The following is a 22,883-nucleotide window of genomic DNA, read 5'->3' on the forward strand; positions in this document are numbered from 1 at the left end:
CTGACAGTGGCTGCAGTGGCCGTGCTGAGGGGGTGTGCTGCTGATGGTGCGCCTTCAGTGCATGTGCGCTGTGGGCAACGCACCTTTGGCAGACACCTAGATATGGCCCTGGTGGGGTGCAGGACGGGCAATGCAGGCGTGCCCGGACCATGCGGGGGGCGGTCCGCTGCGGCTGCATGACGTCACACGCAGCCACTGCATCCTGGACAGCGATGAGTAGCTCCCTGCCAGCGCGCAGGAGCTACGCTGGTAGGGAGCTACTCGTCAAGTACAAAAGCATTGCCACTGTGCACTGCTTTTGTACTTGTGCGGTGGGGCAGAGCCAGACATGTGGGGTAAATTAGCCCTGTGCTGGGCGTCCCCCTGCATGTCTGAGTAACTGATTGTAGCCGTGCTACGATCAAGTCTGAATTACCCTGTTTATGCTGTGTAACAGAGTGGAAAAATAGCACTGCCTGATTATATGAAAACTAGTGATGAGCTGATTCGATTCCTCGGGATCCGAACCCCAACGAACTTCACCCATTTTACACGGTTCCGAGCCAGCCTCGGATCTTCCCGCCTTGCTCGGTTAACCCGAGCATGCCTGAACATCATTATCCCGCTGTCGGATTCTCGCGAGATTCGTATTCTATATAAGGAGCCGCGTGTCGCCGCCATTTTCACTCGTGCTTTGGAGATGATAGGGAGAGGATGTAGCTGCGTTCTCTCAGTTTCTGTGTTCAAGGTGCGGCAAATATTTGTGCTCAGTGTGCTGCAAATATCTGTGCTCAGTGTGCTGAAAATATATACGTTCTCTGCCTGAAAAACGCTCCATATCTGTGCTGCATTGTAGTATATAGTAGGAGGACAGTGCAGAATTTTGCTGTGACCACCAGTATATATATAGCAGTACGGTACAGTAGTCCATTGCTCTACCTCTGTGTCGTCAAGTATACTATCCATCCATACCTGTGCTGCATTTTGGTTGTGCGCAGTATATAGTAGGAGGACAGTGCAGAACGTGGCTGACCACTAGTATATATATATAGCAGTACGGTACAGTAGTCCACTGCTCTACCTCAGGGCCGTCTTAACAGCAGTGTAGGCCCCTGGGCACAGCAATGCACTGGGCCCCCCTACCCATCCTCCAGCGGTAGGTGTGGGGGGCGCTATCAGCGGCACCTTTGATGTATAATTGGCGGTAGGGGGTGTTCTATCTTCTGCTCAGCATGTAGGACATGGAGCAGTAGTTTCTGCTAATTACTCCTTTACTGCACAAATGGGGCTGAACTGTAGAAGGGGGCATTGGGCTGAATGAAGGGGCCCTGGTATACGGCTTCCAGGGTGGTAAGGGGTGTTTAATACGTAGGGAAGGGGTTCCTGAAATTAGATTTCTTAGCTTTGAATGGGATTAAAAAAACTAGAGAGTCCCACCTTTCAGGAGGTACTGGGGACACCTTTCAGGAGGTATTGGGACACCTTTTGGAGGTACTGGGGACACCTTTCAGGTGGTACTGGGGACTTGGGGATCAGAGCTCAGGAGCCAGAGCAATTCACCAATACAAATATAAAACTGCATCCCAGGCGTTTGGAGCTGGAGCAGGGACTGGCTGCTTGAAGGCTGATATCCCTGGTTCTGGGCATAGTAGAGACAAGCTGCCAATGTCCGCCAAAAGGAGACAGTCCCAGCTTTTGGTGTATACACTCAGAGAAATTCTAAGCCAGACAGAACCCGAGATATCTGTCTGGGAAGAGCAATTAACAGGCTTGGATGGGGACCACGGCTTTCAAGTCAGATATCTCCAGTTCCCCTGGGCCGATTTTCAAAAATCTGGTACCCCTGGAAAGAGGGGACCCTCAGCTCTCAGCCTAGGGTCCTTATACTCCTGGGGCCCTTGGGCAAGAGCCCATTGAGCCCATATGAAAAGACGGCCCTGCTCTACCTCTGTGTCGTCAAGTATACTATCCATCCATACCCGTGCTGCATTTTAGTTGTGCGCAGTATATAGTAGGAGGACAGTGCAGAATTTTGCTGACCACCAGTATATATATAGCAGTACGGTACAGTAGTCCACTCCTCTACCTCTGTGTCATCAAGTATACTATCCATCCATACCTGTGCTGCATTTTAGTTGTGCGCAATATATAGTAGGAGGACAGTGCAGAATGTTGCTGACCACCAGTATATATATAGCAGTATGGTACAGTAGTCCATTGCTCTACCTCTGTGTCGTCAAGTATACTATCCATCCATACCTGTGCTGCATTTTAGTTGTGCGCAGTATATAGTAGGAGGACAGTGCAGAGTTTTGCTGACCACCAGTATATATATATATAGCAGTACGGTACAGTAGTCCACTGGTCTACCTCTGTGTCGTCACGTATACTATCCATCCATACCTGTGCTGCATTCTAGTTGTGCGCAGTATATAGTAGAAGGACAGTGCAGAATTTTGCTGTGACCACCAGTATATATATAGCAGTACGGTACAGTAGTCCACTGCTCTACCTCTGTTTCGTCAAGTATACTATCCATTCATACCTGTGCTGCATTTTAGTTGTGCGCAGTATATAGTAGGAGGACAGTGCAGAATTTTGCTGACCACCAGTATATATATAGCAGTACAGTACAGTAGGCAATTGCTATTGATATATATTACTGGCATATAATTCCACACATTAAAAAATGGAGAACAAAAATGTGGAGGGTAAAATAGGGAAAGATCAAGATCCACTTCCACCTCGTGCTGAAGCTGCTGCCACTAGTCATGGCCGAGATGATGATATGCCATCAACGTCGTCTGCCAAGGACGATGCCCAATGTCATAGTAGAGAGCATGTAAAATTCAAAAAACAAAAGTTCAGTAAAATGACCCAAAAATCTAAATTAAAAGCGTCTGATGAGAAGCGGAAAATTGCCAATATGCCATTTATGAGACGGAGTGGCAAGGAACGGCTGAGGCCCTGGCCTATGTTCATGGCTAGTGGTTCAGCTTCACATGAGGATGGAAGCACTCATCCTCCTGCTAGAAAAATCAAAAGACTTAAGCTGGCAAAAGCACAGCAAAGAACTGTACGTTTTTTCTAAATCACAAATCCCCAAGGAGAGTCCAATTGCGTCGGTTGCGATGCCTGACCTTCCCAACACTGGACGGGAAGAGGTTGCGCCTTCCACCATTTCCACGCCCCCTGCAAGTGCTGGAAGGAGAACCCACAGTCCAGATCCTGATAGTCAAATTGAAGATGTCACTGTTGAAGTACACCTGGATGAGGATATGGGTGTAGCTGGCGCTGAGGAGGAAATTGACAAGGAGGATTCTGATGGTGAGGTGGTTTGTTAAAATCAGGCACCCAGGGAGACACCTGTTGTCCGTGGGACGAATATGGCCATTGACATGCCTGGTCAAATTACAAAAAAAATCACCTCTTTGGTTGGAATTATTTCAACAGAAATTCGGACAACAGGTGCCAAGCCGTGTGTTGCCTTTGTCAAGCTGTAATAAGTAGGGGTAAGGACGTTAACCACCTAGGAACATCCTCCCTTATACGTCACCTGAAGCGCATTCATCAGAAGTCATTGACAAGTTCAAAAACTTTGGGTGACAGTGGAAGTAGTCCACTGACAACTAAATCCCTTCCTCTTGTAACCAAGCTCCTGCAAACCACACCACCACCTCCCTCAGGGTCAATTTCCTCCTTAGACAGGAAAGCCAATAGTCCTGAAGGCCATGTCACTGGCAAGTCTGACGAATCCTCTCCTGCCTGGGATTCCTCCGATGCATCCTTGAGTGTAACGCCTACTGCTGCTGGCACTGCTGTTTTTGCTGCTGGGATTCGATCGTCATCCCAGAGGGAAGTCGGAAGACCACTTGTACTACTTCCAGTAAGCAATTGACTGTCCAACAGTCCTTTGTGAGGAAGATGAAATATCACAGCAGTCATCCTGCTGCAAAGCAGATAACTCAGGCCTTGGCAGCCTGGGTGGTGTTAAACGTGTGTCCGGTATCCACCGTTAATTCACTGGGAATTAGACAATTTAATGAGTTAGTGTGTCCCCGGTACCAAATACCATCTAGGTTCCACTTCTCTAGGCAGGCGATACCGTGAATGTACACAGACCTCAGAAAAAGAGTCACTGTGATGTTAGTGTATTAGAATGCTTAATATTTGTAGACACTCCCTTACTAACATGTGTAAGCCTGAATCTTCAGTGATGGTCCCTGGGACCAGGGGGATGCTGCGAAGTGGGTGGTCCAGTGTGCAGTGTGTCTGGAGTTGGTGATGGAATAAACAGCACAGCAGTGGTGTCAGAAGAAGTTTAACTTGGACTGCTAGTGCTTTCAGAGTGTGAAAGAATTTTGCAGAAGTCTGTGGCTGTGATACTCTGTGTCTGCAAAGCCTGCCGTGTGCTCCTATCATCAAACAGTGAGTAACCATGGATAAACTAGCTCCTCCAACCGGCATGCTGATGTCTGGTAACTTGTCTGAAAACTGGAAAAGATTTAAGCAAAGGTTTAATATATATCTTGCTGCATGTGGAGCTGATTCAGAGGCTGACAAAACAAAGGCATCCATTTTCCTCCATGTGATAGGAGAGGATGTGCTGGACATTTATAATAGTTTTCAGTTTGCTGAGGGGCAGAATATGGTGCTATATTCTATAATGCAAAAGTTTGAAGATTACTTTGTGCCAAGGAAAAATGTGACATATGAAAGATATAAGTTTTTCACATGTGATCAGAAGTCTGGAGATGGATTTGATCAGTATGTTACAGTAGTGCTTGATAATTATGACTCCTAAAATTATCAAATCAGGCGCTCTGATATAAGGCACAAAATAAAGCTGTTGGTCACCCAATTTATATAATAGAATTGATATACTGATATCTATATACTTATAGCTGCTCCCACATGAGTATTCTGCGATACTCAAATAGATACAAAGTAATTGTGAAACATGCAATATCACAAGAGAGCGCTAGATAACGATCATTACTATATAAACATTTTATTCAATCACATAAAATAAAAGCATAAAAAATGCAATGCATATTTTCATAAAAGAATTATTCTCACTGCTGATATTATTTACAGGCTGCCATATACTGTATCCCAATTGTATATTGCACAGATGTCCACATCCAAAAGACCAGTGTGGCTGGTTCGCTCCACAGCAAATTATAAAGTCCCAATTTGTTTTAGGGAATGTGAATGGTGTTCACTAGATGGTGAATGTTCAGCTGTATAAATGAACAAACAATTTTGTGCTCACCACTTATTCCTTAGAGTGTCATGTTAGGCTGGCTGTCAGCATGCGGAATCCGTTGTGGTTGGTGGGAGCGACAGTGTTCTATTCAGTTCACCGGGGAGGGAGGGCGCCGTTCGTAGCTGCAGAATTCAGGCAGTTTGCCCTGTGCTGGAGTCCAGACTGTGGTGCTGTGCTTGTGTATATCTCAGGGAAAAACAGCAGCGTAAGATGTCCTTAACATGTTTCTCCATGAAAATCAAACCAGGTTTCATCAGAAAAGAAAAGAAAAATGGACAACTCAGAATATGTCTAGACCCCAGAGATTTAAACAAAGCTAGTAAACGAGAACATTTCAAACTACCAACCAGAGATGAAATCATGTCGCAATTTGCGGGTGCAAAATGGTTCAGTAAATTGGACGCATCTTCAGGATTCTGGCAAATGAAGCTAGATGAGGCCAGCTCAAAGCTTTGTACATTTAAAACACCAGAAAGTCGATACAGATTTCTTAGACTACCATATGGAATTTTGTCTGCTCCAGAAGTATATCACAAAAAGATACACATGATTTTTGAACATATTCCAGGTGTTAAAACAATGATGGATGACATTATTGTCTGGGGATCTACAAAGGAAGAACATGATTCTAGATTCAGACAAGTAATGGAACTTGACAAGAAAGTGAAGCTAAAGCTAAACAAGGACAAATGTGAATTTGGCATGAATACACTTACCTTTATGGGCGACGTGGTCACGGATCAAGGTGTAAAACCAGACCCAAGGAAAATATCAGCCATAGTGAACATGGAACATCCTAACAACAAAGTCAACGTCAGAATATTCCTAGGAATTATTAATTACTTAGGAAAGTTTATTTCTCAACTCTCTGAATGAACAGCCTCTCTTAGATGGTTGTTGGACAAAGATAATGAGTGGATGTGGTCACATGAACAAGAAGAAAGTTGTCAAAACTTGAAACAGATTATTACAGAGCAACCAGTGCTAAATTTATTTGATCCTGCGAAAAGAATAAGAATTTCATCAGATGCTTCGCAATTTGGCCTAGGCTCAGTGCTGTTACAAGAACATGAGGATACATGGCAACCAGTAATCTATGCATCAAGAGCACTGACAAGGGCTGAAACAAGGTATGCTCAGATAGAAAAAGAACTTCTGTGGATCACATATGCATGTGAGCGATTTCATCAGTTTGTGTATGGTCAAACATTTACAGTGGAAACTGACCACAAGCCATTGGTAGCTATCATGACTAAATCATTGCATGACTTTCCCATGAGAATTCAACGAATGCTTATCAGACTACATAAATTTGATGTACACTTGCTGTACTGTCTGGGCAAATACATGTACATTGCTGATACACTTTCTCATGCTGTGGACAAAAGTGAAGGTTCCAAAAGTCTGATGGATGAAGAGATAGAAGCCTATGTTAATTTGATCGTAGCTTCTCTACCAGTGTCTCTTGCTAGACAAGAACATATTAGGAAAGAAACTGAGACAGATGACACAACGAAAGTGTTGAAAGACATAATTCTGAAAGGTTGGCCAGCAGAAAAACATGCGTGCCCGCTGTCTATCCATGATTATTGGATGTACCGCAGTGACCTTACAGTTGTCGATGGTATTATTTACAAAGGCAATAGGTTTGTCATACCTGAACGACTAAGAAAAACTATGCTGTGCAAGATACATGAAGGCCACTTAGGAGAAGAAAAATGTAAGCGGAGAGCACGTGAAGTTATGTATTGGCCAAGAATGAACCAAGACATACAGTAGCACAGACTACAGCTACATGTGAATTATGTCTTACTTATAGACCGAGACAACAAGTTGAGCCACTGAGTCCTCACGCAGTACCAGCGAGACCGTACCAGAAAGTTGGCGCAGATTTGTGTGATTGTAATGGGAAAACGTACATTGTCGTGACTGATTATTACTCTAACTACCCTGAGGTGAAGACATTACATACAACTACTAGTAAAGCCGTAATCAATTGCATGAAGTCAATCTTTGCAAGGCACGGTGTTCCTATGGAAGTGTTCACTGACAATGGTCCTCAGTTTTCCAGTGCTGAATTTAGACAATTTGATGATGAGTGGTCCATACTACGTCAAGTCCCCACTATCCACGCTCAAATGGGTTGGTGGAAAGTTCAGTAAAAACTGTAAAGAGTCTCATGAAAAAAGCTCAAGAAGGTAAAGAAGATTTCTACAAAAGTCTTTTAATCTACCGCAGTACACCTTTACAGAATGGACTTTCTCCTGCGCAAATGCTGATGGGAAGGAGGATTAGAGCAAATCTCCTGATACATGATGAACTGCTTAATACACATAACTCAGCATTGGTCAGACTGAGTAAGGAACGTCAACAGGCGAAACAGAAACTGTTCCATGACAGGCGAGCAAAAAGATTATCTGATCTAAAATCGGGTGACCAAGTCCGTCTCAGAGATCACGAGAAAGGTATTTGGGTGTAGAAAGGTATTGTGCAAACACAAGTAGCACCAAGATCTTATACTATACGTACAGAGTGTGGAACGGAAGTAAGAAGAAATCGGGTGGATTTAAGATCTCAACCTAACCATAATGAAGACAACATAACTGAAGAATACCCTTCATCTGACATATATGATGATCCTGATAATGGTGAACAAACCACGATTCTAGAAAGGTCCAATATGGTTGATGAAATGCAGACTGTGTATGAAAGACCCAAAAGGGAAATACGCAGACCTGAGAGACTCATTGAAACGTGTTAGATGATGTTCTATCTTAATATCACGTTGTTAATTGGTGCATTGAAGCGTACAGGGCTTATCTTTAAAGAAAAGAGGATGTGATGTTAGTGTATTAGAATGCTTAATATTTGTAGACACTCCCTTACTAACATGTGTAAGCCTGAATCTTCAGTGATGGTCCCTGGGACCAGGGGGATGCTGGGAAGTTTGTGGTCCAGTGTGCAGTGTGTCTGGAGTTGGTGATGGAATAAACAACACAGCAGTGAACTTACATGTCTCTGTGTCCTGATGACTGGATTTACAAACATATGAACAAAACAGTCACCAGTGTCCTAAAAAATGCAGTTGTACCCAATGTCCACTTGATCACGGACATGTGGATAAGTGGAGCAGGGCAGACTCAGGACTATATGACTGTGACAGCCCACTGGGTAGATGTATTGCCTCCGGCATCTCGCAAACGCCAACTCGTTTCTAGGCAGGCTACGCTTTGTATCACTGCTTTCCATAAGAGGCACACAGCTGACAACCTCTTACGGAAACTGAGGAACATCATCGCAGAATGGCTTATCCGAATTGGACTATCCTGGGGATTTGTGACATCGGACAATGCCACCAATATTGTGCGTGCATTACATGTGGGCAAATTCCAGCACGCCCCATGTTTTGCACATACATTGAAATGGCATCATGTGCTGTTTGGGGACTATTTTTTGAAGTGCCATCCTGTCTGACACTGCAGTGCCACTCCTAGATGGGCCAGGTGTTTGTGTCGGCCACTTAGGTCGCTTAGCTTAGCCATCCAGCGACCTTGGTGCACCTCTTTTTTTCTTTGCATCATGTGCTGTTTGGGGACTATTTTTTAAATCTGCCATCCTGTCTGACACTGCAGTGCCACTCCTAGATGGGCCAGGTGTTTGTGTCAGCCACTTGGGTCACTTAGCTTAGTCATCCAGCGACCTCGGTGCAAATTTTAGGACCAAAAATAATATTGTGAGGTGTTCAGAATAGGCTGAAAATGAGTGGAAATTATGGTTATTGAGGTTAATAATACTATGGGATCAAAATGACCCCCAAATTCTATGATTTAAGCTGTTTTTGAGGAGTTTTTGTAAAAAAACACCCGAATCCAAAACACACCCGAATCCGACAAAACATTTTCAAGGAGGTTTTGCCAAAACGCGTCCGAATCCAAAACACGGCTGCGGATCCGAATCCAAAACCAAAACACCAAACCCGAAAAGTTTCCGGTGCACATCACTACGTGATTATCAAAGTCTCTCTCTCTCTCTCTCTCTCCACCCTGCTTAGCTGCGGGAGGTGTAACTTATTGAGGATGCTAGCTGAAGTGTCAGTTAATAAGGATGATTCAACAGCGTCCCTTTTCTCTGAGGTAATAGTTGCTGGGCTGACAGCTATTGACTATGCCCCCAGTGTCAACTGGCAGTAACAGGGCGGTGGAAGTGCAGGGCAGCTGTCAGGGGGTAGCATCTTAATAACAAGCAGGGAAAGGTTGGTAGGTAAGATACCTGTGGCTGCGCTGCACTCCCGAGTCCCTCTGCCCGTCGGTTCTCTGTGTGATGTCCGGTCTCCCTCTCCCAGCTGCAGTCACGACTCCCAGTGGTCCTCTCCACAATCACCGCTCCATTCTCAGCTGCTCACTGCTGTCGGATCCTCTGCTGGACAGCTCCCGCTCCTGCCTCCTCAGCACCACGGCTCTCTCCGACTCCCCTTGGTAAGGCGCGGCTGGCGGCGGTGCTTGATCTCCGGCTCACGCGGCCCTTCACTTATGTTCTTCCCGGCGCGATCACTTCATCAGCCGCTTTCCCTGCAGCTTCTCTCAGTACTGGGCAGGCTGGTGTCACTGCAGCGGCTGGTGGCTCTCACAGCTGTCTCCTCAGCAGCAGCTCCGCTCTCCACGGCGTGTCTCCTCATAGCGGTCTCCTCAGCGGCAGCTCCAATCTCCACAGCGTGTCTCCTCTCACAGCGGTCTCCTCAGCGGCAGCTCCGCTCTCCACAGCGTGTCTCCTCTCACACACACTGGTGCGAACTCCGCCTCCTTTTTCCTGATCTGCCACAGCCAATCAAAACTCCATCAGCCTTCTCACTCCATCCTCCAGTATAAGTAAGTCCAATGGTCCTAGTGCCTGTCTGCTCACTGGTCCTGCTGGCATCTCCCAGACAACAGCAGAAGGGGGTGTTGGCCCCTTCAGCATTAACAGGATGAGTAGTAATCGAAGCTCAGCAAGGGGAAAATTAGGGGACCTTACACATGTCTTATCATGTCCGACAGTTGCCTGCAATGCATACCATTTGTAGTACAAATTAAGGGGGTCCAGTTCAGAGTGTCACAATTAGATGGTGAGTGAGTTGCGAACGGATTTGCAGCTGACTGTCATTTGCAAAGCTTGTGCATGGCATACGCAGACTTGCACGGGGCGGGTTTTCCCTCTGCCTGGGCTGCGACTATCCGATCGCAAACCTTTGCAGATTCACAGAGGAGCGATCAGGTCTGAATTAGGCCTTCAGTTCAGAAGCATGCACAATACAAAGACATGCAACATACACTCTGCCAACAGGCATAAATTTAATTCAGCAATAGACCGCAGGCAGTGGCGACACTGGGGTCAATGACAACTGGTGTGGCCAAGAGATTCTCCTGTGCACATCAAAGGTGCGCATGTTCAAAAAGAAGTCGTGGCCACACCAATGGGCACAGCCTCGCAGGAGTCCACTGACGTCACAAAAGGGGTTCGTGGTCTCATGGGAAGCCCCCAATGTGGGCTCCCCTTGAAGACTCTTCCAGTACTACCGGCTCCTTCTCAGTGACTGGTGCCGAATGCCGCAGAATGTCACACTTCAGCACCCGGCTCCTGTCTCTGCAGAGGAGTCAACATTTTGGTGTCAGCCCTTTAAAGGATAACACCTGGTTTTTTTTTTATGAGTATCTTTTACCTAACTTTATTGCTTTTTATAACATTACAAATGTATTTCTGTGAATCGTTTCAAATCTGTTCTGCGTTATTGACATACTATTGTCAATACAATTAGACAACAATCTATCAGTAATTAAATGTAAGAAATAAAGCTCCTACAGTATCGCTCCAGATCAGTCTGACCCATAGAATAATCTACTTTCTTGTTTAGATTGCTGTACATAAATACTCAGTTTACAGTGCCTTGGGTGCATCATAGTCGGCTTTCATTTGCCTTAGTAATGTTTAACTAAATAAGAATAACAGATACCACATGAGTAAGTTATCAAGTGCTGTCATTGGCTGTCTAATGGCCCTTTGCCTCACCTGAGAACTTGAGAAGAAACAATTTATGGTTTGATAAGTCATCAATATTCCCTTTGCACTTCGAGCACTTACAGACATCTGTTTACACATTATATATTATGGTTTTATGCTTCAAGTCCATAGTGATTTCTGTGCTCACCTAATGGATGCAGTGTGTACGTTGAATTTGTTTATATTTTTATTCTGAGGAAAAGTCGCCAGATACCCAAGATGTCCAAATTCGAAAAACCTGAGTTTACTGGCTTTATCGTTTGGGACTATGTTGTGTTTTCCTGTCTCTTAGTCATCTCAGCAGGAATTGGGGTCTTCTTTGCAATTAAAGAAAGGAAAAAGAAAACATCAAATGAATTTCTAGTCGGAGGCAGACAAATGACTTGTGGTCCTGTGGCTCTGTCACTCACAGCTAGCTTTATGTCTGCAATCACCGTTTTGGGGACGCCGTCGGAAGTTGTTCGTTTTGGATCTTTCTTTTTATATTTCTATATTTCCTACACATTTGTAATCATTTTTTCTGCTGAGCTATTTGTTCCAGTGTTCTACAGGTCTGGCATAACTAGTACATATGAGGTAAGTACAGTAAAACTAAGCATCGAGTCTGCTCGGACCCGTGAAAAAAACATGAAGTTCGTGCGGGTTCGGTTTCAGAGAAACCGAACCCGCTCATCTCTAGAATAAATATCAGGGCTGTGACCATATTCTGCATATTTGAATGGAACACTGGGGGTAATTCAGAGTTGATCGCAGCAGCAAATTTGGTAGCAGTTGGGCAAAACCATGTGCACTGCAGGGGGACAGATATAACATGTGCAGAGAGAGTTAGATTATCATTTGGGTGAGTTATTATGTTTCTGTGCAGGGTAAATACTGGCTGCTTTATTTTTACACTGCAATTTAGTAGAGATGAGCGGGTTCGGTTTCTCTGAATCCGAACCCGCACGAACTTCATGTTTTTTTCACGGGTCCGAGCAGACTCGGATCCTCCCGCCTTGCTCGGTTAACCCGAGCGCGCCCGAACGTCATCATGACGCTGTCGGATTCTCGCGAGACTCGGATTCTATATAAGGAGCCGCGCGTCGCCGCCATTTTCACACGTGCATTGAGATTGATAGGGAGAGGACGTGGCTGGCGTCCTCTCCATTTAGATTAGGGTTGAGAGAGAGAGAGAGAGATTGACCTGAGGCTGTGATACTGTAGAAGAGAGTGCAGAGTTTAGTGACTGACGACCACAGTGACCACCAGACAGTGCAGTTGTTTGTTTTATTTAATATATCCGTTCTCTGCCTGAAAAAAACGATACACACAGTGACTCAGTCACATACCATATCTGTGTGCACTGCTCAGCCCAGTGTGCTGCATCAATGTATATATATATCTGACTGTGCTCAGCTCACACAGCTTATAATTGTGGGGGAGACTGGGGAGCACTGCAGTGCCAGTTATAGGTTATAGCAGGAGCCAGGAGTACATAATATTATATTAAAATTAAACAGTGCACACTTTTGCTGCAGGAGTGCCACTGCCAGTGTGACTAGTGACCAGTGACCTGACCACCAGTATATATAATATTAGTAGTATACTATCTCTTTATCAACCAGTCTATATTAGCAGCAGACACAGTACAGTGCGGTAGTTCACGGCTGTGGCTACCTCTGTGTCGGCACTCGGCAGCCCGTCCATAATTGTATATACCACCTAACCGTGGTTTTTTTTTCTTTCTTTATAGTCATACTAGTTACGAGTATACTATCTCTTTATCAACCAGTCTATATTAGCAGCAGACACAGTACAGTGCGGTAGTTCACGGCTGTGGCTACCTCTGTGTCGGCACTCGGCAGCCCGTCCATAATTGTATATACCACCTAACCGTGTTTTTTTTTTCTTTCTTTATACATACATACTAGTTACGAGTATACTATCTCTTTATCAACCAGTCTATATTAGCAGCAGACACAGTACAGTGCGGTAGTTCACGGCTGTGGCTACCTCTGTGTCGGCACTCGGCAGCCCGTCCATAATTGTATATACCACCTAACCGTGGTTTTTTTTTCTTTCTTTATACATACATACTAGTTACGAGTATACTATCTCTTTATCAACCAGTCTATATATTAGCAGCAGACACAGTACAGTGCGGTAGTTCACGGCTGTGGCTACCTCTGTGTCGGCACTCGGCAGCCCGTCCATAATTGTATATACCACCTAACCGTGGTTTTTTTTTCTTTCTTTATACATACATACTAGTTACGAGTATACTATCTCTTTATCAACCAGTCTATATATTAGCAGCAGACACAGTACAGTGCGGTAGTTCACGGCTGTGGCTACCTCTGTGTCGGCACTCGGCAGCCCGTCCATACTTGTATATACCACCTAACCGTGGTTTTTTTTTCTTTCTTTATACATACATACTAGTTACGAGTATACTATCTCTTTATCAACCAGTCTATATTAGCAGCAGACACAGTACAGTGCGGTAGTTCACGGCTGTGGCTACCTCTGTGTCGGCACTCGGCAGCCCGTCCATAATTGTATATACCACCTAACCGTGTTTTTTTTTTCTTTCTTTATACATACATACTAGTTACGAGTATACTATCTCTTTATCAACCAGTCTATATATTAGCAGCAGACACAGTACAGTGCGGTAGTTCACGGCTGTGGCTACCTCTGTGTCGGCACTCGGCAGCCCGTCCATAATTGTATATACCACCTAACCGTGGTTTTTTTTTCTTTCTTTATAGTCATACTAGTTACGAGTATACTATCTCTTTATCAACCAGTCTATATTAGCAGCAGACACAGTACAGTGCGGTAGTTCACGGCTGTGGCTACCTCTGTGTCGGCACTCGGCAGCCCGTCCATAATTGTATATACCACCTAACCGTGGTTTTTTTTTCTTTCTTTATACATACATACTAGTTACGAGTATACTATCTCTTTATCAACCAGTCTATATATTAGCAGCAGACACAGTACAGTGCGGTAGTTCACGGCTGTGGCTACCTCTGTGTCGGCACTCGGCAGCCCGTCCATACTTGTATATACCACCTAACCGTGGTTTTTTTTTCTTTCTTTATACATACATACTAGTTACGAGTATACTATCTCTTTATCAACCAGTCTATCTTAGCAGCAGACACAGTACAGTGCGGTAGTTCACGGCTGTGGCTACCTCTGTGTCGGCACTCGGCAGCCCGTCCATAATTGTATATACCACCTAACCGTGTTTTTTTTTTCTTTCTTTATACATACATACTAGTTACGAGTATACTATCTCTTTATCAACCAGTCTATATATTAGCAGCAGACACAGTACAGTGCGGTAGTTCACGGCTGTGGCTACCTCTGTGTCGGCACTCGGCAGCCCGTCCATAATTGTATATACCACCTAACCGTGGTTTTTTTTTCTTTCTTTATACATACATACTAGTTACGAGTATACTATCTCTTTATCAACCAGTCTATATATTAGCAGCAGACACAGTACAGTGCGGTAGTTCACGGCTGTGGCTACCTCTGTGTCGGCACTCGGCAGCCCGTCCATACTTGTATATACCACCTAACCGTGGTTTTTTTTTCTTTCTTTATACATACATACTAGTTACGAGTATACTATCTCTTTATCAACCAGTCTATATTAGCAGCAGACACAGTACAGTGCGGTAGTTCACGGCTGTGGCTACCTCTGTGTCGGCACTCAGCAGCCCGTCCATAATTGTATATACCACCTAACCGTGGTTTTTTTTTCTTTCTTTATACATACATACTAGTTACGAGTATACTATCTCTTTATCAACCAGTCTATATATTAGCAGCAGACACAGTACAGTGCGGTAGTTCACGGCTGTGGCTACCTCTGTGTCGGCACTCGGCAGCCCGTCCATAATTGTATATACCACCTAACCGTGGTTTTTTTTTCTTTCTTTATAGTCATACTAGTTACGAGTATACTATCTCTTTATCAACCAGTCTATATTAGCAGCAGACACAGTACAGTGCGGTAGTTCACGACTGTGGCTACCTCTGTGTCGGCACTCGGCAGCCCGTCCATAATTGTATATACCACCTAACCGTGGTTTTTTTTTCTTTCTTTATACATACATACTAGTTACGAGTATACTATCTCTTTATCAACCAGTCTATATTAGCAGCAGACACAGTACAGTGCGGTAGTTCACGGCTGTGGCTACCTCTGTGTCGGCACTCGGCAGCCCGTCCATAATTGTATATACCACCTAACCGTGGTTTTTTTTTTCTTTCTTTATACATACATACTAGTTACGAGTATACTATCTCTTTATCAACCAGTCTATATTAGCAGCAGACACAGTACAGTTCGGTAGTTCACGGCTGTGGCTACCTCTGTGTCGGCACTCGGCAGCCCGTCCATAATTGTATATACCACCTAACCGTGTTTTTTTTTTCTTTCTTTATACATACATACTAGTTACGAGTATACTATCTCTTTATCAACCAGTCTATATATTAGCAGCAGACACAGTACAGTGCGGTAGTTCACGGCTGTGGCTACCTCTGTGTCGGCACTCGGCAGCCCGTCCATAATTGTATATACCACCTAACCGTGGTTTTTTTTTCTTTCTTTATAGTCATACTAGTTACGAGTATACTATCTCTTTATCAACCAGTCTATATTAGCAGCAGACACAGTACAGTGCGGTAGTTCACGGCTGTGGCTACCTCTGTGTCGGCACTCGGCAGCCCGTCCATAATTGTATATACCACCTAACCGTGGTTTTTTTTTCTTTCTTTATACATACATACTAGTTACGAGTATACTATCTCTTTATCAACCAGTCTATATTAGCAGCAGACACAGTACAGTGCGGTAGTTCACGGCTGTGGCTACCTCTGTGTCGGCACTCGGCAGCCCGTCCATAATTGTATATACCACCTAACCGTGGTTTTTTTTTCTTTCTTTATACATACATACTAGTTACGAGTATACTATCTCTTTATCAACCAGTCTATATATTAGCAGCAGACACAGTACAGTGCGGTAGTTCACGGCTGTGGCTACCTCTGTGTCGGCACTCGGCAGCCCGTCCATAATTGTATATACCACCTAACCGGGGTTTTTTTTCTTTCTTTATACATACATACTAGTTACGAGTATACTATCTCTTTATCAACAAGTCTATATATTAGCAGCAGACACAGTACAGTGCGGTAGTTCACGGCTGTGGCTACCTCTGTGTCGGCACTCGGCAGCCCGTCCATAATTGTATATACCACCTAACCGTGGTTTTTTTTTCTTTCTTTATACATACATACTAGTTACGAGTATACTATCTCTTTATCAACCAGTCTATATTAGCAGCAGACACAGTACAGTGCGGTAGTTCACGGCTGTGGCTACCTCTGTGTCGGCACTCGGCAGCCCGTCCATAATTGTATATACCACCTAACCGTGGTTTTTTTTTCTTTCTTTATACATACATACTAGTTACGAGTATACTATCTCTTTATCAACCAGTCTATATATTAGCAGCAGACACAGTACAGTGCGGTAGTTCACGGCTGTGGCTACCTCTGTGTCGGCACTCGGCAGCCCGTCCATAATTGTATACTAGTATCCAATCCATCCATCTCCATTGTTTACCTGAGGTGCCTTTTAGTTGTGCCTATTAAAATATGGAGAACAAAAATGTTGAGGTTCCAAAATTAGGGAAAGATCAAGATCCACTTCCACCTCGTGCTGAAGCTGCTGCCACTAGTCATGGCCGAGACGATGAAATGCCAGCAACGTCGTCTGCCAAGGCCGATGCCCAATGTCATAGTACAGAGCATGTCAAATCCAAAACACCAAATATCAGTAAAAAAAGGACTCCAAAACCTAAAATAAAATTGTCGGAGGAGAAGCGTAAACTTGCCAATATGCCATTTACCACACGGAGTGGCAAGGAACGGCTGAGGCCCTGGCCTATGTTCATGGCTAGTGGTTCAGCTTCACATGAGGATGGAAGCACTCAGCCTCTCGCTAGAAAAATGAAAAGACTAAAGCTGGCAAAAGCAGTAGCACCGCAAAGAACTGTGCGTTCTTCGAAATCCCAAATCCACAAGGAGAGTCCGACTCCAATTGTGTCGGTTGCGATGCCTGACCTTCCCAACACTGGACGTGAAGAGCATGCGCCTTCCACCATTTGCACGCCCCCTGCAAGTGATGGAAGGAGCACCCGCAGTCCAGTTCCTGATAGTCAGATTGAAGATGTCAGTGTTGAAGTACACCAGGATGAGGAGGATATGGGTGTTGCTGGCGCTGGGGAGGAAATTGACCAGGAGGATTCTGATGGTGAGGTGGTTTGTTTAAGTCAGGCACCCGAGGAAACACCTGTTGTCCGTGGTAGGAATATGGCCGTTGACATGCCTGGTGAAAATACCAAAAAAATCAGCTCTTCGGTGTGGAAGTATTTCACCAGAAATGCGGACAACAGGTGTCAAGCCGTGTGTTCCCTTTGTCAAGCTGTAATAAGTAGGGGTAAGGACGTTAACCACCTCGGAACATCCTCCCTTATACGTCACCTGCAGCGCATTCATAATAAGTCAGTGACAAGTTCAAAAACTTGGGCCGACAGCGGAAGCAGTCCACTGACCAGTAAATCCCTTCCTCTTGTAACCAAGCTCACGCAAACCACCCCACCAACTCCCTCAGTGTCAATTTCCTCCTTCCCCAGGAATGCCAATAGTCCTGCAGGCCATGTCACTGGCAATTCTGACGAGTCCTCTCCTGCCTGGGATTCCTCCGATGCATCCTTGCGTGTAACGCCTACTGCTGCTGGCGCTGCTGTTGTTGCTGCTGGGAGTCGATGGTCATCCCAGAGGGGAAGTCGTAAGACCACTTTTACTACTTCCACCAAGCAATTGACTGTCCAACAGTCCTTTGCGAGGAAGATGAAATATCACAGCAGTCATCCTACTGCAAAGCGGATAACTGAGGCCTTGACATCCTGGGTGGTGAGAAACGTGGTTCCGGTATCCATCATTACTGCAGAGCCAACTAGAGACTTGTTGGAGGTACTGTGTCCCCGGTACCAAATACCATCTAGGTTCCATTTCTCTAGGCAGGCGATACCGAAAATGTACACAGACCTCAGAAAAAGAGTCACCAGTGTCCTAAAAAATGCAGCTGTACCCAATGTCCACTTAACCACGGACAAGTGGACAAGTGGAGCAGGGCAGGGTCAGGACTATATGACTGTGACAGCCCACTGGGTAGATGTATGGACTCCCGCCGCAAGAACAGCAGCGGCGGCACCAGTAGCAGCATCTCGCAAACGCCAACTCTTTCCTAGGCAGGCTACGCTTTGTATCACCGGTTTCCAGAATACGCACACAGCTGAAAACCTCTTACGGCAACTGAGGAAGATCATCGCGGAATGGCTTACCCCAATTGGACTCTCCTGTGGATTTGTGGCATCGGACAACGCCAGCAATATTGTGTGTGCATTAAATCTGGGCCAATTCCAGCACGTCCCATGTTTTGCACATACCTTGAATTTGGTGGTGCAGAATTTTTTAAAAAACGACAGGGGCGTGCAAGAGATGCTGTCGGTGGCCAGAAGAATTGCGGGACACTTTCGGCGTACAGGCACCACGTACAGAAAACTGGAGCACCACCAAAAACTACTGAACCTGCCCTGCCATCATCTGAAGCAAGAAGTGGTAACGAGGTGGAATTCAACCCTGTATATGCTTCAGAGGTTGGAGGAGCAGCAAAAGGCCATTCAAGCCTATACAATTGAGCACGATATAGGAGGTGGAATGCACCTGTCTCAAGCGCAGTGGAGAATGATTTCAACGTTGTGCAAGGTTCTGATGCCCTTTGAACTTGCCACACGTGAAGTCAGTTCAGACACTGCCAGCCTGAGTCAGGTCATTCCCCTCATCAGGCTTTTGCAGAAGAAGCTGGAGACATTGAAGGAGGAGCTAACACGGAGCGATTCCGCTAGGCATGTGGGACTTGTGGATGGAGCCCTTAATTCGCTTAGCAAGGATTCACGGGTGGTCAATCTGTTGAAATCAGAGCACTACATTTTTGCCACCGTGCTCGATCCTAGATTTAAAGCCTACCTTGGATCTCTCTTTCCGGCAGACACAAGTCTGCTGGGGTTCAAACACCTGCTGGTGAGTAAATTGTCAAGTCAAGCGGAACGCGACCTGTCAACAACATCTCCTCCTTCACATTCTCCCGCAACTGGGGGTGCGAGGAAAAGGCTCAGAATTCCGAGCCCACCCGCTGGCGGTGATGCAGGGCAGTCTGGAGCGACTGCTGATGCTGACATCTGGTCCGGACTGAAGGACCTGACAACGATTACGGACATGTCGTCTACTGTCACTGCATATGATTCTCTCCCCATTGAAAGAATGGTGGAGGATTATATGAGTGACCGCATCCAAGTAGGCACGTCACACAGTCCGTACTTATACTGGCAGGAAAAAGAGGCAATTTGGAGGCCCTTGCACAAACTGGCTTTATTCTACCTAAGTTGCCCTCCCACAAGTGTGTACTCCGAAAGAGTGTTTAGTGCCGCCGCTCACCTTGTCAGCAATCGGCGTACGAGGTTACATCCAGAAAATGTGGAGAAGATGATGTTCATTAAAATGAATTATAATCAATTCCTCCGTGGAGACATTGACCAGCAGCAATTGCCTCCACAAAGTACACAGGGAGCTGAGATGGTGGATTCCAGTGGGGACGAATTGATAATCTGTGAGGAGGGGGATGTACACAGTGATATATCGGAGGATGATGATGAGGTGGACATCTTGCCTCTGTAGAGCCAGTTTGTGCAAGGAGAGATTAATTGCTTCTTTTTTGGTGGGGGTCCAAACCAACCCGTCATATCAGTCACAGTCGTGTGGCAGACCCTGTCACTGAAATGATGGGTTGGTTAAAGTGTGCATGTCCTGTTTATACAACATAAGGGTGGGTGGGAGGGCCCAAGGACAATTCCATCTTGCACCTCTTTTTTCTTTTCTTTTTCTTTGCGTCATGTGCTGTTTGGGGAGGGTTTTTTGGAAGGGACATCCTGCGTGACACTGCAGTGCCACTCCTAGATGGGCCCGGTGTTTGTGTCGGCCACTAGGGTCGCTTATCTTACTCACACAGCTACCTCATTGCGCCTCTTTTTTTCTTTGCGTCATGTGCTGTTTGGGGAGGGTTTTTTGGAAGGGACATCCTGCGTGACACTGCAGTGACACTCCTAGATGGGCCCGGTGTTTGTGTCGGCCACTAGGGTCGCTTATCTTACTCACACAGCTACCTCATTGCGCCTCTTTTTTTCTTTGCGTCATGTGCTGTTTGGGGAGGGTTTTTTGGAAGGGACATCCTGCGTGACACTGCAGTGCCACTCCTAGATGGGCCCGGTGTTTGTGTCGGCCACTAGGGTCGCTAATCTTACTCACACAGCTACCTCATTGCGCCTCTTTTTTTCTTTGCGTCATGTGCTGTTTGGGGAGGGTTTTTTGGAAGGGCCATCCTGCGTGACACTGCAGTGCCACTCCTAGATGGGCCCGGTGTTTGTGTCGGCCACTAGGGTCGCTTATCTTACTCACACAGCGACCTCGGTGCAAATTTTAGGACTAAAAATAATATTGTGAGGTGTGAGGTATTCAGAATAGACTGAAAATGAGTGGAAATTATGGTTTTTGAGGTTAATAATACTTTGGGATCAAAATGACCGCCAAATTCTATGATTTAAGCTGTTTTTTAGGTTTTTTGGAAAAAAACACCCGAATCCAAAACACACCCGAATCCGACAAAAAAAATTCGGTGAGGTTTTGCCAAAACGCGGTCGAACCCAAAACACGGCCGCGGAACCGAACCCAAAACCAAAACACAAAACCCGAAAAATTTCCGGCGCTCATCTCTACAATTTAGATTTCAGTTTTAACACACCCCAACCAAATCTAACTCTTTCTGCACATGTTATATCTGCCCCCCCTGCAGTGCACATGGGGGGTCATTCCGAGTTGTTCGCTCGTTGCCGATTTTCGCTATGCTGCGATTAGTTGCAAATTGCGCTTAGTTATTTAACACAAAACTTAGCTGTTTAGCTGTGGCTTCTGCGGCGCTTTTCAGTCGCACTGCTGTTCGGTAAATGATTGACAGGAAAGGGGCGTTTATGGGCGGCAACTCAGCGTTTTCCCGGCGTTTGCTAAATAACGCAGGCGTGTCAGGGAAAAACGCGGGAGTGTCTGGAGAAACGGGGGAGTGGCTGGCCGAACGCAGGGCGTGTTTGTGACGTCAAACCAGGAACTAAACGGACTGAGTTGATCGCAATTCGTGAGTAGGTCTGGAGCTACTCAGAAACTGCTAAGAATTATTTATTAGCAATTCTGCTAATCTTTCGTTCGCAATTCTGCTATGCTAAGATACACTCCCAGAGGGCGGCGGCCTAGCGTGTGCAATGCTGCTAAAAGCAGCTAGCGAGCGAACAACTCGGAATGAGGGCCATGGTTTTTCCCAACTGCTAACAAATTTGCTGCTGCGACCAACTCTGAATTAGGCCCATTGTTAACAAATGTACAAATCGGCTTATGCATAAGCAATTGTTTGTGGAGCAAAATTGGCAATAGCATTTACAATTCTTGAAAGGTTGAATTATATAGACCTGCGTTTGTTTTTCAAACTTTTGCTATTTACAAGCCTGTGTAAACGTTAGAATTGAAACAAAAAAAAAAAAGGAGCAAAAGAGGAGCAATTTGCACCTATGCAAAACCATGTTGCCCTACAGGGTTGGTCATATCTGATGTGCAGAGAGATTTACATGTGAGGAGGGGTGTGTTCTAGCTTTGTTTTATAATTTAAGGGTCTATTAATGGAGCAGAGAAAAGCCTTGTTTTTCAGTAAATAGGGCTTTTCTCTGCTCAGTGCTAGTCATAGCGCGTGTTACCGTGGAGAAGTTCCTGACCTCTCCAGCGGCACCCCCGCTCCGTGGCTGCATCGCAGCGGCATCACCATGTACTTTTGTATGGTGAGTGCAATTCGTTAAAGGATGGAAAGCTCAGCTTTCCGCTTCTCCTGTGTGTTCAGATTTGCCATCTAAACTAAAGATGGCCTAATCTGAACAACAATCCGAAACGGGCAGGGAAATTGCTTGCTTCCCAATCTCCTGCCCGACATCCGTTCTGGCTCTGCCCCCTTGATGTCTCAGCAGCCACTACAGTCTCCCCAAAGCTTAACCAACACCGCATGCACAGGATGGACCTGCCTTTGCCTTCACACTTCTCACACTGGACCGCAGCTGAAGGCCAGCCACTAGCAACTAGGTCGCAAATAAATAATAAATATAAAAATTGTATTTCTATTTTCTGCATAAAATTATGCAATTTTTATACTTTTACATATTTAGGGAGACATAGGTGCTGATAGTGTAAAGGTGTACACACCCACATGGCACTGGCCAGAAACACATGACACTGGCCAACAACCACATGGCACTGGTCACACCGACATGGCACTGTACACATTTCTTCTGCAGATGATACTAAACTGTGTAAGGTAATTAATTAAGAATTGGATGTGGAGTCCTTGCAGAATGATCTATATAAACTTGAACTCTGGGCGTCTAAC

At 45.4% G+C, this 22,883-nt stretch overlaps 1 protein-coding gene across 1 annotated transcript in view; it reads left to right on the plus strand.

Annotated features, from left to right (window-relative positions):
- The first annotated feature begins 11,500 nt into the window (after positions 1-11,500).
- The window catches only part of SLC5A12 (solute carrier family 5 member 12), a 127,761-nt gene continuing 116,378 nt past the window's right edge, over positions 11,501-22,883 (plus strand). Inside the window, exon 1 of the mRNA XM_063944331.1 lies at positions 11,501-11,857. Within this exon, the coding sequence (XP_063800401.1) occupies positions 11,501-11,857 (357 nt within the window). The remainder of the gene's footprint in view (positions 11,858-22,883) is intronic.

Source organism: Pseudophryne corroboree, chromosome 11 (genome assembly GCF_028390025.1).
Source record: "Pseudophryne corroboree isolate aPseCor3 chromosome 11, aPseCor3.hap2, whole genome shotgun sequence".
NCBI lineage: Eukaryota > Metazoa > Chordata > Amphibia > Anura > Myobatrachidae > Pseudophryne > Pseudophryne corroboree.